This window comes from Balaenoptera physalus (genome assembly GCF_965194825.1).
Source record: "Balaenoptera physalus genome assembly, chromosome: 4".
In the NCBI taxonomy this organism is placed as follows: domain Eukaryota; kingdom Metazoa; phylum Chordata; class Mammalia; order Artiodactyla; family Balaenopteridae; genus Balaenoptera; species Balaenoptera physalus.
In genome coordinates, this window is record NC_138891.1 from 145,159,390 (window position 1) to 145,175,454 (window position 16,065).

Genomic DNA, 16,065 nt, shown 5'->3' on the forward strand with positions numbered 1-16,065 from the left:
AGGCCACGGCTCGGGGACGTTCCCCTGGAGCCAGTTCCCGTTTCCCGAGGACCCCCTTAGGGAGCATCATGGAACCTCTCCTCACCTCCCTGCCGACAGAACCACTCCCGGGCTCCCGGCACCATCGCGTCCAAGCTTGACCCGAGTGGGCGGAGAGGGTAAGGAGAGCAGGTGGGGCTCCTGGAGCGGGGCTGGCCCCTCAGGGAGGCTCACGGCCTCCCCTAGCCGGCTCGAGAGCTGACAGCCTGCCAGCCTGCCAGGCGGGCCCAGGAGGGCACGTGTTTCCAGGTGACGCACGCAGGCTCGCTGCTCCGTGGGGGGATCGTCCCTGTCCCCAAGTATCGCTGGCTCTGAGAAGACCCCGAGGTCCCCAGAGCCCCACCCACCTCACCTGCTAACACGGAGACCCACTCGCTGCCCACGCACAGGTATAGCCCCTTGCGGCCGGCGTCAAACCAGAACTGGGCGTCCTCCGCTTTGGTACACGGCGGCCGGGATCCCAGCGTCACCTTCATGTCGGCTTCTGCGGGGAGGCAGGAAGATGGGTGTCCAGTGGGCACGTGCTCCCCGGAGGAGGGCAGAGGCAGGAGTGTCAGGTGACCCCTGACCCAGGCGCTCCTGCTTTCGCCTTCACCTCCACCCCCTGAGCTGCCACTCGGGGAACCACTCGGGGTCTCGGGGAGGGAGGGAGACCCAAGAGCCCATGGCCTGCCTGGGGTGTCTGTGCGCGGGATGCAGAGATGCCCCTGCAGTCCGGCCTCCCGCCCACCTAGTTCTTCCCCGTGACCTCAGCCCTTCTGAGAGCCCTGAGTAATCACACCGCCCCGCTCTCCTCTTCCATCTGAGACTCGTTGGCACGCGTCCACCCAACTTCCGTTCTGCTTAGTTCTGAGGCCCCTTGACCCCTGACCCCGGGGGTCACAGCTTCATCCCAGGTCCAGCCCTCACCCTGATGGTGCCACTTGGCCCCTTTACAGCAGCGTCCGCGCTGAGGCCCCGACGGCCAGTCTGTGACACTGAGTGCGTCCTTGACCTCTTGAACTGGCCGGCAGAGGCCTGGGGCCGGACTCCTGCCCGAGGCCCAGCAAACAACCCAGAGGCCGTGTGCCTCTGGGAATTTGGGGACACGGGTCCAGGATTGGGTCTAAGGGCCAACTTGCTCAGGGGGCTCCCCTGACTCGTGAAGCAAGGACCGTGAGGCTCGAGACAGGGTCGGGCTGTCTCCCCGCCTCCCTAGTAGGGAGGAGGGGCTTTCAGATTCTCCACGGCAGGGGATGTGGTTTAAATAAACCGTCAACACTAACTTCACATTGGGGAGGTGCAAACACAAACTAAAGACGGCAAAGCTGGGGACACTCTAGGCTGGGGGTTCGCAGAAAACAGCAATGAACCTCACGAAGGTCGGGGTCCCCGCGGGGGTGGGGTGCTGACGCTTGATGTCTGTTGGAGAGGAAGGGGAGAAAGGGCCCCAAACGCTGCCCTGGGGGCAAAGCAGGCAGCAGGTGGGAGTTAGGGACGCAAGATGTGTCAGCTCAGCCCCAGGTCCCAGGCGGGACGAGCAGTCAATCGAGGGCACGGTCCAGGCGGGGGTTCAACAGCCATGGGGGGCGCCCTTGGGAGGGAGGCGGGTCTGGCGGCACCATCTGCCTTCCCTGCGGGGCCGTCTGCGTCAGGCCCCGGCGTTCCCTTCATCCATGTGCCAAGCGCCCTCCTGTCTTGTGCCCGGGGAGGTTGGAAGTGACAAGGCTCCCAGGGTCTACCATCGGCGTGGGGAGGGGGCGGCTGTGGCCTACTAACCATAGGGATACTTTAGCACCTCATTATCCTCCGGCCTCCCCGTGAGTCCCCGCAGGATAGGGGGGATGGACAGCAGGGCGAGCTCAGGATTCCTGCAGGGACAGAGCCTCGGGGTGGCGTCTGAGCCGGGCAGCAGAACCAGCTGCCTCACCAGGCCCTGCAGAGAGAGTGACAGTGCACTGAGACCTGCACTGCTGGAGAGGGCCCCGACCACTGGGCTCAGCCCACCCGGACCCCGAGGGAGGCGTGGAAATGCGGGCGCGGGTCTAACCTCTGAAGCCAGGAGAGAGGGTCAGCCCGTTGGGTAAGGGGGGCACTGGGAGCAGAGGTGGAGAGCTGTGCGCCATTCGAAGGTGATTACACCACGGAAGGGACTTTTCCTGCGGACTGCCCTACAGTGACTGGGTACATTGCTCATCCATCTATATGTCCATCCGTTCGTCTGTCTACCTATCTGTCCATCCATCCATTCATTGATTTGTCCATCTCTGCCCATCCATCCATCTCTTTGTCCACCCATCCATCCATCCACCCACCCGAATACCCATTCATTCATCCATCCATCTATACATCTGTTCATCTATCTGTCCATCCATCATCTATCTGTCCATTAGTCTGTCCATCCATCCATCCACCCAAATGCCATTCATCCATTCATCTACCTGCCCACCTATCTGTCCATCCATCTGTCCATCCACCATTCAGCTATCTGTCTATTAGTCTGTCCATCCATCCATTCATCCATTCAACCATCCATCCATCCATCCAAGCATGCCATCGGTAAATATTCAGAGCATGGTTCTTTACACTGGACACAGCAAGAAACAAAAGCCCTTACCCTCATGGAGCAAGGTCCCCCCCTTCCCCTGCACTCTAAGGGAGAGACAGGCAATGAGCAAACACACAGCTGGCCTGAAGGTGGTCAGGGCTACAAAGACAATCTGGGGAAGGGGATGAGAGGGCTGGGTGTGGATGTCATCTTCTCAGAGTGGAGGGGAAGGCCTCCATGGTATGAGGGCACAGGGCAGGGCCCCAAAGTCACAGGGAGTGTGCCATGGCAGGAGTGGGACAAATGTTCTAGGAGGAGGGCACAGCAGGTGCAAAGGCCCTGTGGTGGGAGTGTGCCCGGCACGCATGGGACTCCACTGAACCTTTATGCTCCCCATTCCCAACGGCACACACACAGTGTCAAACCGGGGTGCCAGACCAGTGGTGACAGCCCCCCAGGAGCACTGGTGTGGGGAGGTCCAGGCAGGCAGCTCCTCCATACTAACCGTGAACTGGCCTTTGGTCCTCCTCCGGCTGCCGATGAAGAACCGGGCTCCTTGCACCGATAGGGTGGCCGGAAAGGGCATATCAGCCATTCTGAAAACATTGGAGGATGGTTTTAGGGCCATGGGAGAGCAGGGTCATGGACCATTTACATAGAAAAGGATGGGGGCAGCACCGCCTGAGGCTGTCCGGGGTCAGCCATAACGAGTACCACAGGCTGGGAGCCTTAAACAACAGAAGTGTGTTCTCTCGCAGTGCTGGAGGCCAGAGTCTGAGATCAGGGTGTCAGCTGGGTGTGCCCCCTCTGAAGACTCCAGGGGAGGGTCCTGCCACCTCTTCCAGTTGCTGGGGGCTCCTGGAGTTTCCTGGCTTGTGGCTGAATCGTGTGGCCTTCTCCTCCATGCCTCCTTGTAAGGTCACTGTGTCAGGGCCAACCTACTCCTCAGCTTAGCTCGGTTATGCCTGCAGAGCTGCTGTTTCCAAACGAGGTCCCATTCTCCGGTTCTAGCGGATGTGAATTTGGGGGGACGCTCTTTGCCCCAGGATAAGGATCTTCTACAAAAGCGTGTGCTGCGGAGGTGTTCAGTGGCCCCTCTCCATATCACGGGGGTCTCCAGTGGCTTCTTCTGGCATGGGGTCCCCAGCCCGCCCCCCTCCTCTGAGCCCGGGGCCGTGGGACAGATGATGTCGGGGCCAGACGGGATTCACCTCGCTGGTGAGCCGGGATATGTGGGAAGATGTGGCTGGAATTGGGTCTTGAGGTGCAAGTGGAGGCCGAACTCGGGATGGGGAAGAGGTGGGGACCTCCTGGATGGGGCGGCGTGGCTGGAGCTTCTGGGGGAAGAGCCAGGTGTGTGCTTCCTCTCCACTGCCCAGCACCTCCCGGACCATGATGCCACGTCCTCTAGTCAAAGCACCTGCTCCGTCCAGGGTCTGCTGTCTGGCTGCAGCTGGCCATGGCAAGGTCCCAGAACGCCTGCGCTCTGAGCACAGCTCCCAGGCTTCCTGGGTCTGGGTGTGAGCCCTCCAGGCCTGTGAAGCCCGGCCCCGGGGCGTAACTTCCTCCCTGGCCGCAATCAGCTCCAGCACCCGCACCGCCGGCCTTGTCCTCCTGCACATCGCCCCCATCACAGAACTGCCCCACCGCCGGCTCTCCCACCTGAGACGCCATCTCCCTGTAAAGGCCCCAGTGTATTTGGGGGCATGGTGGGGAGGAGTTGTGATAAAGGCATGTTTAAACAGTGTATAAGTGTTAAGGAGAATTTTCTATTCCAACAAGTTTCATAATAACAGAGCAGAGTGAGATTCTACCTTTGAAAGGAATATTTGTCATAATGATAGATTTAATGTAAATGGACCATTTGTGATTAAAAAAGAAAGAGTGGCGAGCCCCAGCCAGCAAGGATGGACGCTGAGGGCCGGTGGGGGTCGTCCCGGCCCAGCTTACTCGGGAGCCAGGCCGTGGGGACCAGGCCACGGCAAGGACAAGAGATGGGCTCGGGCTCTCGAGTGCCCGGGGTTGCGTCAAAGCTACTAAGGTGATTCCGCACGTTTGTTTGGTGTTCTGGTGAATATTTACTCCCTCGTCCCAGAAAAGGAAACTGAGTCAGAGAGGTTAAGTGATGGGTTGAAAGTCACAGAGCAAGACCTGGGCCTCAATCAGGCGGCAGCTCCTTTTGGGCCCCGGGGCCCGAGTTCACGCTGACCTTCCTCTGGGCCTTGCCTCAATGCTACGAGCTCCGCAGCGCCCGTAGATGGGTCGAGTCCCATCCCCCAGCCCCGGCGGGCAGGCTGCGGCTCCCTCCCTGCCCGTGCGCCGCCACCCATCGCCGCCTTTCTGGGGGACGGACCGTTCCACGTCCACCAGCCAGTGAGCCTGGCGCTCCTCCTCCAGCCTGACCCCTGCCGGCAGCACACGGCCCCCTGCCACCCGCTCCGGCGCCGGGTACCTACATGTCCACGGGGAGGCCGCAGTCCGTGGTGAGGGAGAAGGAGCCTTCGGACACGGCCAAGACCAGCGTGTGCCACCGGCCGTCCATCAGAGCCGGGCCGCGGAAGGACACGCGGGCCCGCCAGGCGCGCGCCCCGGCCTCCCTGAGGAAGAGGAAGTGCAGCTGGGCGGGCGAGTAGCGCAGGCCGAGCAGCAGCGAGTCCCGCTCCTCCGCCACCACCGTGAACAGGTACTCGTTCTTCTGCAAGAGAGGGGGCAGCGGGGGCGGGGCAGGGAGGGGGCAGGTGAGGGGGGGCAGGTGAGGCGGCAGGTGAAGGGGGCAGGTGAGGGGGCAGGTGAGGGGGGGCAGGTGAGGGGGCAGGTGAAGGGGGCAGGTGAGGGGGCAGGTGAGGGGGCAGGTGAAGGGGGGCAGGTGAGGGGGCAGGTGAAGGGGGCAGGTGAGGCGGCAGGTGAGGGGGGCAGGTGACGGGGGCAGGTGACGGGGGCAGGTGAGGGGGCAGGTGAGGGGGGCAGGTGAGGGGGCAGGTGAGGGGGCAGGTGAGGGCGCGGTAGGTGAGGGGGGCAGGTGAGGGGGCAGGTGAGGGGGGCAGGTGAGGGGGCAAGTGAGGGCGGGTCTCTGGGCCGCAGCGCCTGAGACAGTATCCACGGTCTGCGATGAAACCAGATGCACCACTCACACCCACAAGGACAGCTGCTATCAGTAAAACAGAAAATTGCAAGTGCTGGTGAGGATGTGGAGAAACTGGAGCCCTTGTGCGCTGTTGGTGGGAAGGCAGCAATAAAATGGTGCAGCTGTTATAGGAAACAGTATGGAGATGCCTCAAACAACTAGTGTGGAGTTACCATCTGACCTAGCGATTCCACTTCTGGGTATATGCCCAAAAGGACTGACAGCAGCGTCCTGAAGAGGTATTTGTACACCCGCGTTCACGCGAGCCTTGCTCTCAATAGCTAAAATGTCAAGGCAGCCAGTGTCCATCGATGGAGAAATGGATAACTGAGATGTGGTCCATTCATGCAGTGGGATATTGTTCAGCCCTAAAAAGGAAGTTCTGGCGTCAGCGTGGATGAGCCTTGAGGACATGATGCTCAGTGGCGTAAGCCAGTCACAGAAGGACAGGTAGTGTACGACCCACTGATGTGAGGTCCCTGGAGGAGCCAGGTTCACAGGGACCGAAGGTAGGTGATGGGCCGGGGCTGGGGGCGGTAATGGGGAGCTGTTATTTAATGCGTGTAGAGTTTCAGCTCGGGGAAGATGAAACAGGCTCTGGAGACGGACGGTGGTGATGGTTGCACAACAGTGTGACTGTCCTTAATGCCACTGAACTGTGTACTTAGAAAGGGTTAAAAAGGGAAATTTCATGTTACGTGTATTTTACCACAATTTAAAAAACCCCGCGCCACCCGCCATTATCGCGATCTCCAAATGCCAGCATCCCCAGCTGCACATCATTTTCCAGCTCGGACCAGGGAGAGACCATATATACTTGACTGTACGTAAGTGCAATTTAGAGTCTGTTCATTTCTAGCCTAACACAATAAAAAGCGTAAAGAAATGAAAATGATTAAACCTGAATGCTGAGCAGATACGATAAATACAAAATATAGTTTTTTAGCAAGTCTTTGCCCATGTAAAACTATGAGTGAATTCCACGCAACTGTTATACTAAAGAAGTGGAAAAACTCCATGGTCCTCATGTTTAATTTAATGCCTAATTTAGCAAAATCAACTTGCACAGCTTGGGTCACACGGCCTCTGGCCACTCCGGGCGCTGAGGGGACACGTGTGGCCCCTGCACTTATCTTCCATGTGAAGGGAGCCTTCCCGTGAGCCAGCTCTCAGGAAGTGCATGGAATGGGTGGAAGTGACACACTAGGACAAAATGCTCACAGTGGTGGCTGGGCCCGTGAGGCGGGTGGCTGGGAAGGACGGTGACGTCACAGCCAGGGCGTCCGGGTGGACAGGCATCTTTACTCCCCCATGTTCACGTCCCAGGACCACGGAGCCTGAGCAGGCGCTGACCTTCGTGGAGAGGGCAGGGGCCCCACCCAGAGGGGTCAGGCCACTGACCTTTGGGGTTCTCAGTCGCTCACCCCTAGAAATACTCGTGGCTGGAGGAGACCAGTGTCTGGTCAAAACCCTGTGTTTCCGCCCAGTAAAGGTGAGAGAAAGGAATCGGATCAGGTGATGAAGTGAGTTTATTTATCCGGGTGCCCGAGGAGGCGCTGACAGGATGGAAGTCGAGGCCAAGTGACCCAGGCAGAGGAACTGGGAGGGGGGACAAGTGACCCAGGCAGAAGAATTGGGAGGGGGACAGGTGACCCAGGCAGAGGAATTGGGAGGGGGAACAGGTGACCCAGAGGCAGGTGGAGGCGCCTCCTGGGAGGCAGAAGCCCGGGGAGCAGCGAGGTCGGGGTTCCCGGGGCAGGATCAGAGGTCAGTCAGGCCAGGACAGGGGGGACGAAGGGGACCCCGTCCCGAGTGGGGGCAGCCACCCAACCCAGGTCAGGACTGAGGGAGGCTGGGAGGACCGAGTCATGGGGGGACCTGAGCCCAGCTGGCCATGGGGGGACGTGCCCGGTCAGCAGCAGGACGTGCCCGAGGCGGGGACGCAGCAGGCGGGGCGGCACACGGGGCGACAGAGCAGGGACGCGGAGGAGGAGGGTCTGCAGCAGGACGAGGGGCGGGGGGTGGGCTGGCAGCACGGGGGTGCTGAGCAGGGGGCAGCCTCACAGCACACGGGCTCGCAGCACACAGGTGTGCAGCAGACAGGTGTGCAGCAGACGGGCACACAGCAGGCCTGCTGGCAGGGGAGCAGGTGCAGCAGGAGGGCTGGCAGCTAGACTGCTGGCAGCACGGGGCCGTGCAGGAGCTGGTGCAGGCTCTTTGGCAGCAGGGGCTGGACACACAGCTCACTGGGGTGCAGACGAGGGTCAGGCGGGGGCTGGGGCGCAGCAGCTGGGGGCGCAGCAGGGGGGCTTGCAGCAGCTCTCTGGGCAGCCGTCCACCTGCCAGCAGGAGCCGGTGGAGGAGTCACAGGGACCAGGCAGGCAGGGCCGCTGCCGTAGCTCAGGGCGCTGGAGCAGACGGACGGGGTGGACGCGGCCATGGTGGGGGTGGGGGGGCTGGAGGAGGGTGAGTGTGAGTGAGTGTGAGTGAGTGTGAGTGTGTGTGAGTGTGTGAGGTGCTCAGGGCTGTCCAGCTTCACACCCGTCCTCCGTGTTGTGTGTTGGCATGGCAGCAGCTTGGTGAAGTCCTTCCTTCCTTGTTTTCGTTTAGTGTCCTGCTCGGTCTTGGCAGCACCGGGCACTGTCTGTAAGTGCCTTTGGCTGGCGAGGCTCCCGAGTGGCGAGTGGCGGTGGGGCTACCCTGGCCTGTGTCCATCTCCAGAGGACACACAGTAGAAATCTTTCTGATGTGTTTGCAGGGACAGTAGCAGGCAGGCGACTTTCTGTTGGTGACAGCCCTCTGCTCCACTGGGGGCAGGGGCTGCTCCTGTAAACAGAACTCCTGCTCCAAAGGAAGGGACAAGGAGGAACAGTCCCAGGATCTGGGCTTTGAGGCGAGGGAGGTGTTTTCAGGTGTGGACAGGTCTGGCCATGCCCCGCTGGCCTGGCCACAGGGTGGGATGCACTTTGTGAGCAGATGCTGCTGGTTGTCGGGGGAGGTGAGGGGGCCTGTGTCCACTAGGAGTGAGCCCTGGGGCAGGTGTGAGGACAGGTGTCCTCCTGGGGCAGAGACTGGCTCACAGAGACGGGCAGGGATGCAGACGCAGGCTAGCGCAGAGAGAATGACCATGGGGGCAAATGCCTTTTGCTTCATTGTAGCTTGATCTTTTATAGAACCTCCCCTGATAGACTCTTAATGCTCACACCTTCCTCCTCTTCTACAATATCAGGGGGCTCCAGACAACATCAGGGGTTCCTACAGCCCCTGGGTGCAAATTTGGACAAGATCTCCTCCCTCAAGCACTCCGCCTCACAGGCAGAAGGATGTGGTGGCTGTGACCTGACCCTCCGTTGTCAGTTGTCATAAGAAACGTTCAGTAGCAGAGCCTCGCTGTCCGTGGGGCCTTGCCCACAGACACCTGCACAGCGTGCAGCAGCCCGTGCCCCAGTGCCCGGTCTACAGCTGGGACCTAGTGACATCTGCCCACAGTCCCTCGTGTCCCCACTCCTCAGCCACTGTACTCTGCCAGGTCTCTGAGGGGCAAGGGCAGGGCCCTTGGTGATGTGCCCGGCTGCAGGCCTCTGCAAGAGTAGCCGGGGCTCCATCAGGGACTTGTTGGGGGTCAGTGGGCTTCAGGGTGAGGCCTCGCTGACCTCTGATGGGTGGGGCTGGGGACTCTGCTGGAGGACCACAGGGCAGTCAGACTGCAATGGAGAAATATTACCTCAAAGCAATAACAGCTTAAAACTGTCAAAGCGCATTGAAAAACTCTAATCTGCACATCCAGGAAGCTTGATGAACTTCAATCTTTTGAACACAAAAGATTCACAAACAGACACATCATACTAAATATGCTTCAACATATTATATGCAATTGTTCTATGCTTTATAACAATTATACATGCAAATAATAACAGAGCTTCAAAATACATAAAGTTAAAACTGACAGAAATGAAGGGAAAAATAGACAGTTCAACAATATTAGTTGGAAACTGTAAAATACCAATTTCAATAATGGTTAGAACTACTAGAGAGAAGATCAAAATGGAAACATAAGACTTGAACAATACAATAAACCAGCAAGACCTAACAGACATCTGTAGAACGCCCTACCCAACAACAGCAGAATATACATTCTACAGAAATGCACATGGAACATTCTCTAGGGGAGAACATATGCTAGGACAGACAACAAACCTCAATAAGTCAAAAAGGACAGAAATAACACAAAGTATGTTTTCTGACCACAACGGAGTGAAATTAGAAATTAATAATTGAAAAAAGTGGGGGGGACTTCCCTGGTGGCGCAGTGGTTGGGAGTCCGCCTGCCAATGCAGGCGACGTGGGTTGGAGCCCTGGTCCGGGAAGATCCCACATGCCGCGGAGCAACTAAGCCCGTGCGCCACAGCTGCTGAGCCTGCGCTCTAGAGCCCGCGAGCCACAACTACTGAAGCCCATGTGTCACAACTACTGAAGCCCATGTGCCTAGGGCCCGTGCTCCACAACAAGAGAGGCCACCGTGATGAGAGGCCCGCGCACCACAACGAGGAGTAGCCCCCGCTCGCCGCAACTAGAGAAAGCCCAGGTACAGCAATGAAGACCCAATGCAGGCAAAAATAAATAAATAAATAAATTTATTAAAAAAAAAAAAAGTGGGAAGTTCATGAATATGTGGAAATTAAACAATACACACCTAAATAACCAAAGGGTCAAAGAAGAAACCAAAAAGGAAATAATAAAATACTTTAAGATGAGTGAAAACAAAGATCAAAATACCAAAACTTATGGGATGCAGCTAAAGCACTTCTTAGAGGGAAATTTATAGCTGTAAGTACCTATATTAAGAAAGAAGACAGGTCTCAAATCAAACCTAACCTTCCACTTTAATTAATGGATCAAAGACCTAAATATAAGAGCTAATTCTACAAAGCTCTTGGAAGAAAACTTTGGGATAAATCTTTATGACCTCAGATTTGGCATTGGATTCTAAGATGTGGCACTAAAAGTATAAGCAAGAAAAGAAAAAATAGGTAAATATGACTTCATCAAAATTAAAAAGTTTTGTGCTTCAAAGGACGCTATCAAGAAAGTGAAAAGACAACCCATATAATGGGAGAAAATATTTGAAAATCCTATATATGATAGGGGACTTATATCTAGAATACATAAGGAACTCATCACACAACAATTAAAAAGGCAAATAGTCCAATTAAAAACTAGGCAGAGGACTTGATTAGACATTTCTCCAAAGAAGAGACATAAATGGCCAATACACACATGAAAAAATACACACCATCATTATTCATCAGGAAAATGCAAATCAAAGCCACAATGAAATACTGCTTCAGGCCCACATGGGTCACTAGAATCAAGAAGTCAGATAATAACAAGTGTTGGTGAGGATGTGGAGAAGTTGCAACCCTCATCCAGTGCTGGTGGGAATATCAGACGGTGCAGCTACCTTGGGAAACAGTCTGGCAGTTTCTAAAAAGTTAATCATAAAGTTACCCTAAGATTCAGCAATTCCACTCCTAAGTATATACCCGAGAGAAATGAAAACACATGCCCCTACAAAAATGTGTACATGAATGTTTATAGCAGCATTATTCATAATAACCAAAAGGTAGAAACAAGCCAAATGTCCATCACCGATGAATGGGATGATCAGAATGTGCTATATACACACAGTAAAATATGCGTGGCTTTAAAAAGGAATGAAGCACTGATACACGCTACATTACGGGTGAACCTTGAACACATACTACATAAGCTAGTTACAAAGATCATATATTACAGTATATGATTCCATTTATATGAAATGTTCACAGTAGGCAAACCCACAGATACAGAAAGTCAATGAGTTGCTGCTTAGTGCTGGGGGTAGGGAGTGGGGTTGGTGGGGGGAGCCAGAGGGCTCGGGGCTTCTCTCCGAGGTGACGAGCATGAGCTACAACGTGCTGTGGTGAGGGCTGCACTGAGCAGCTGACTGCACCTTACACCACTGAATTGTGCACCTCAAATGTGTGAATCATATCTCAGGGAACCTGTTAGAAAGTTACTGAGCATGACAGGAAATAAAGAGATGGAGCTGACGGCGAGCCAGTCCTCCGGGGGACCCACAGGTTGGAGTCTTGTTCAAGAAAGCAGCTGCCAAGACAAAGACTTTCACCTGAGAACTGGAATTTACATTAAAAACAAGAAGAAAATGGAAATTACAGAACTGAAGATGCAATGGCTGGAGCTGAAAGCTCAGCAGCTGGGTTTGAGAGCAGATTGTACAGAATGATGAGGTTGAGCAGGCAGAAGCCCCCAGGGGAGTATCAGGATGGAATCACGGTCGACAGAAAACCAACTGGGAGAACCTCGGCTATGAGAGAATCGAGGATACTGACTTGGAATGTGAAGGATTGGTCACACGCCTAGGAAGTGCCTTGTCCTGGACCCTGGGGAAACCTCCAGGGGCGCTTCCATCCTAGCCAGGGACGGTGGGAATGTTAGCTGGATCTGCGGTGGATGGGACTGCAAATCACAGGTAAACAGACCCCAAAAGGGTATGTTTTTGTTATTTTGTTTACATTTCCTGCTAAAGGATGTCAAACTAAAAACTCTGAGCCTTATCCCTAGCTTTTGACAGCTTAGCACACCAGAAAATTATGATTGCTGTACAGACTCTTCACATATGGTCACACAGGCTCTGCTTGCATACTCACAGTGATGGGGACCTCACTACCTATCAAGGCCGGCCACTCTTGACCGGATCAGTCGTGCCCTTCGCACACTCTGGCATTGAGAACGTGCAAAGGTACGGGAAGTGGGGGTCATTCTACAGGAAGAGTGGGAAATGTCACTGACCTTAGCGGGGAGACTGGGAACTTTCAAGGTTACGACGATGGAAAATTCTTCCGGGAAGAGGTCGCATCTGAAGAAAATCCTTGATGCAGGGAAGCTCAGGTCGTGGGGGGCAGCGGCTGAGAGCTGAAGTCCTCGCACACCTTGGACCTGTGTCACCCTGACCCCGACCGCAGTGCCATCAGGAGGGACCGCCTCTGCCAGGATGTCCAGGGGCCGCAGGTCTGTGTCAAGGAAATCACACGTGGGTTATGCCAGGGCGTTTACGGGGGCGCCCAGGTGTGGGTGTGCGGGCTCTGGTCTTAGTGTCTTACAGGGTCCTCGAAAGAGCCCTGTGAGCAGGGCATCACGATTATCCCGTGTGGACTAAGAGTGTCTCCTGCCACATCAGAAAACAAAGGATGTTTCAGCCATCAAGCCATCACATTACAGCCATCCCCGACATGCACCCTGAGGAGACTCAGGATGAGAAAACACGGGATGCTGGCCCCAGGTAGCTGAGGTGCACATCAAAGGAATGATTTCAGTGAGCCCGGACTTTTGCATCTTTCCACACACAGAAACGCACTGAATTCTTTAACTTGAGATGTCTGGTTTTCTTTAATTAACAGCATTCTTTTGATGGTCTGACTACCTGGTATTTTTACAAAACTCCTCTATATCCTGGCTCCGCCCTGACCTCGGAGCCGTCCCTCAGAGCCATCTGAGATGCTGTGTCCTGGTTAAGTCCTCAGTTTTGTCCGCTGAATAAACCATAACTCTCAACTTTTAGGTTGTGCATTTTTTTCAGTCGACACCCATCTATCCAGTGAGCAAACGGAGGCACCAAGGGTTCACGACCCACCTGGGTCTACCGTGACCTCTCCTCCCCACCCTTCCACCCCGTCCCCCTGGGTTTTGCTGCCATTTTCAAGTCAACCACCAGGCACTGTGCTGGGTGTGCTGGGGCACAAGGAAGCCCCCACCCGGCCCTGGGGAGCGCGTAGACCCTGGGAGACACGCTTGCACATGGGAAGCCTCCAGGGTCTGAGACAAGGCAGGCACAGCTTCCCCGAGCCCCCAGCAGAGCCGTCTGTGACACGGTCCCGGTGGTGCCGTCGGAGGGCAGGGCCCCCGACAGGACCTGGACGCCGCCCTGGCCTGGGCACTGCCTTCCCCACACGTTGTAGAGGAGCAGACAGGCTCCTGCTCTGCAGTTCAAGGTCATCAGAAACAAAACTCACCTGAGGCCAGATGATAGGAAAGGAGAGCGGGGCGCGCAGAGAGCACCTGTGACTAGAGGTGGGGCTCCAGATGGCCCGCCCGGCCCCGCAGTGGGAGGGAAGTGCTGGCTCGGGGCAGAGCCCATGGCTGCCCCTTGGACCCTTCCAGACTCGGCCACCATGTGTCAGGCGTGGCCTGGGACAAATGACAGACACGTGAGCATGAAACAGCCGTTCCCCAGAGCCATCTCCCTCGGGGTCTGGCGGTCCTGCTAAGGGGTCTGAGCCTGACACAGGGGTGCTGGCCCTGGAGGCAGCGGTCAGTGCACCACGGGGATGGGTCAGCAAATCAGCGGGGCTGCGGCCGTGAGAGCAGAGGACGCCGCCTCTGCGCACCCCCCGCGCTCGGGCCTGGCCCCCACCCTCGCCGGGGCTGCCCCTTCCCCCGTGCCCCGTCCAGGGACTCACAGCAGCCAGAGGGCAACCAGTGTGCCACCGAGGGGAGAGTGCGGGGGGAGCGGGGGGCGTCACAAGTGGGGCCGGATGAAGCGGAAGACAGGAGCTCATTTTCTCCATTAAGTCAAGGGAATTTAGGAAACAGGTCTCTCCGAACCAGTTCAGAGGAAAGATACCGAGCTCAAAGAAGAGAGGAGGAGAAAGCAGCTCAAAGTGAGAGCGTGAAACACGGAAGGAAAGGTCGGTGATTAGAGGGACCAGAGCAGCACAGGGGGAGCAAGGCCGAGAGGACAGAGGATTTGCATCCAGGACACAGGGAATTCTTACCACCACGGGAAAGCGGAGCGGCTGTGCAAGCAAGGAACTGGGCTCCTGAAACCATTCCACACTCGCTGCCCCGCCCCAGCGCTCAACATGGTACGGAGTTCGGGGCCATCAAGCCGGGGCACAGCCGGGGACGCGGATGTCCTCCGGGAGAGGGCCATCCTCATGTGCCCGGAGGCTCCCACGGGGTGGGGACATGCCCGAGGGTGCGGGGACCAAGGGCAGGCTGGACGGCGGTGGGCGGCCCGGCCGCGTGCAGAGCTGGACTCCGGCCCGAGGCTCCTGCCAGCCCGGGGGGTACAGCGAGACCGAGGGGTGTGGCAGCCGGAGCAGTGTCTGGGAGGACGGGCGTGCGAGGCCCTCTGGGGGATGTGGTGAGGGAGGGACGGCAGCTGCTCTGTGACGGGAGGGCAGGGCACTGTTGTCATTTACGCCACTGAAAGCGAGAAGCAGCCTGGGAGGAGAGAGCATCGATCGTTCCTGGGAAAGCACGTGTGTGTAAACTAAGAAGCTCGCAGCTCGGCGCTCTCATGTACTCCAAGGTCAAGGGCGGCGGTCACCCCGAGGCCGCTGTGTGTCAGGGACGGGGTCCCAGAGAGACGCCAGGGAGGAGTCTGGCATCTCAGGGGTGGACGGGTGTCCGTGTTCTGGGGGACGGACCTTGACCCCAGCCTCGGGCTGCCCAGGCCGGGGGTCAGATTCCACTTGCTGTGTGGTTGGGCCTGGCTGGGGTCCCTGGGGAGCACGGGGCTCTAAGTAAACACTGTGCACCCTAAATTCACCCGCAAACTGAGAGACACAGGGCACGTGGGCCCTCCACCAGGCAGGCCGCTCGGCTTCCAGGACCTGCCTCAGCCCGGCCAAGCCCCAGGCACTGGCAACTGGGGGACCCGAACTCGGCTAATCCCAGGGCGAGCCTCTGCCCCATTGCTTAACTGAAACGGCCTCTTCCTGGTGCCCCCCCCGCCCCCCAGAACCCATGCAGGCCCGAGCGGCCTGTGGCCTGGCAGGTTCTCATCCGCACGGGCTCTCTCCACCTGTGCCTGGTCCACACACCCGCACACCTGCCGAGGGTTCTCCAGGTTAACAGAGACAGTGCGTTCGTGCCTGCCTGGGAAAGTCCTGCTGGAGGCAGGAATGAGTGAGTGACCGAGTTCACAAAGGTCAGTGCCACCTCAGGACATCCAGATGCCTAAGTGATAGAGTCCAGCAAGTTAACCGATGGGACACGTACACTGGCACCTGCTGGATTCATGCTGACAGGCTGGACGGACGGACAGACAGTGGCCGAGCCATAGATGCATGGCCACAGAAGCCTGACCTACAACCTCGGCAGCGACCAGCCCCGAAGCCAGCCCTCAGCCTCTGCAGCCGCTGCCCGGAACGGCCAGAGCGTGGCCAGTGACCACCAGCTTCCCTAACTCTCGTCCTCACGTCCAGTTCGGGACCCCACGGAGAAAACCAGATCTGCTCCCTAACCAGGCACACGGGGCGCAGCTGCTGGTGCACCCCCAGCTTCCCTCGCCGACAGCCTCCATCAGGCC

The 16,065-nt window shown here is 57.3% G+C and overlaps 1 protein-coding gene and 1 pseudogene across 2 annotated transcripts in view; both read right to left on the reverse strand.

Annotated features, from left to right (window-relative positions):
- Positions 1-16,065, reverse strand: part of TSPEAR (thrombospondin type laminin G domain and EAR repeats) — a 90,691-nt gene that overhangs the window by 21,487 nt on the left and 53,139 nt on the right. The window contains exons 2-6 of the mRNA XM_082459878.1: positions 12,543-12,763; positions 5,023-5,261; positions 3,072-3,162; positions 1,798-1,954; positions 392-523 (exon numbers count right to left, since the gene is read on the reverse strand). Of these exons, the coding sequence (XP_082316004.1) occupies positions 392-523; positions 1,798-1,954; positions 3,072-3,162; positions 5,023-5,261; positions 12,543-12,763 (840 nt within the window). The remainder of the gene's footprint in view (positions 1-391; positions 524-1,797; positions 1,955-3,071; positions 3,163-5,022; positions 5,262-12,542; positions 12,764-16,065) is intronic.
- Positions 7,581-8,211, reverse strand: LOC309659802 (annotated as a pseudogene). Its single transcript has one exon. The product of its transcript is annotated as an uncharacterized misc_RNA (transcript).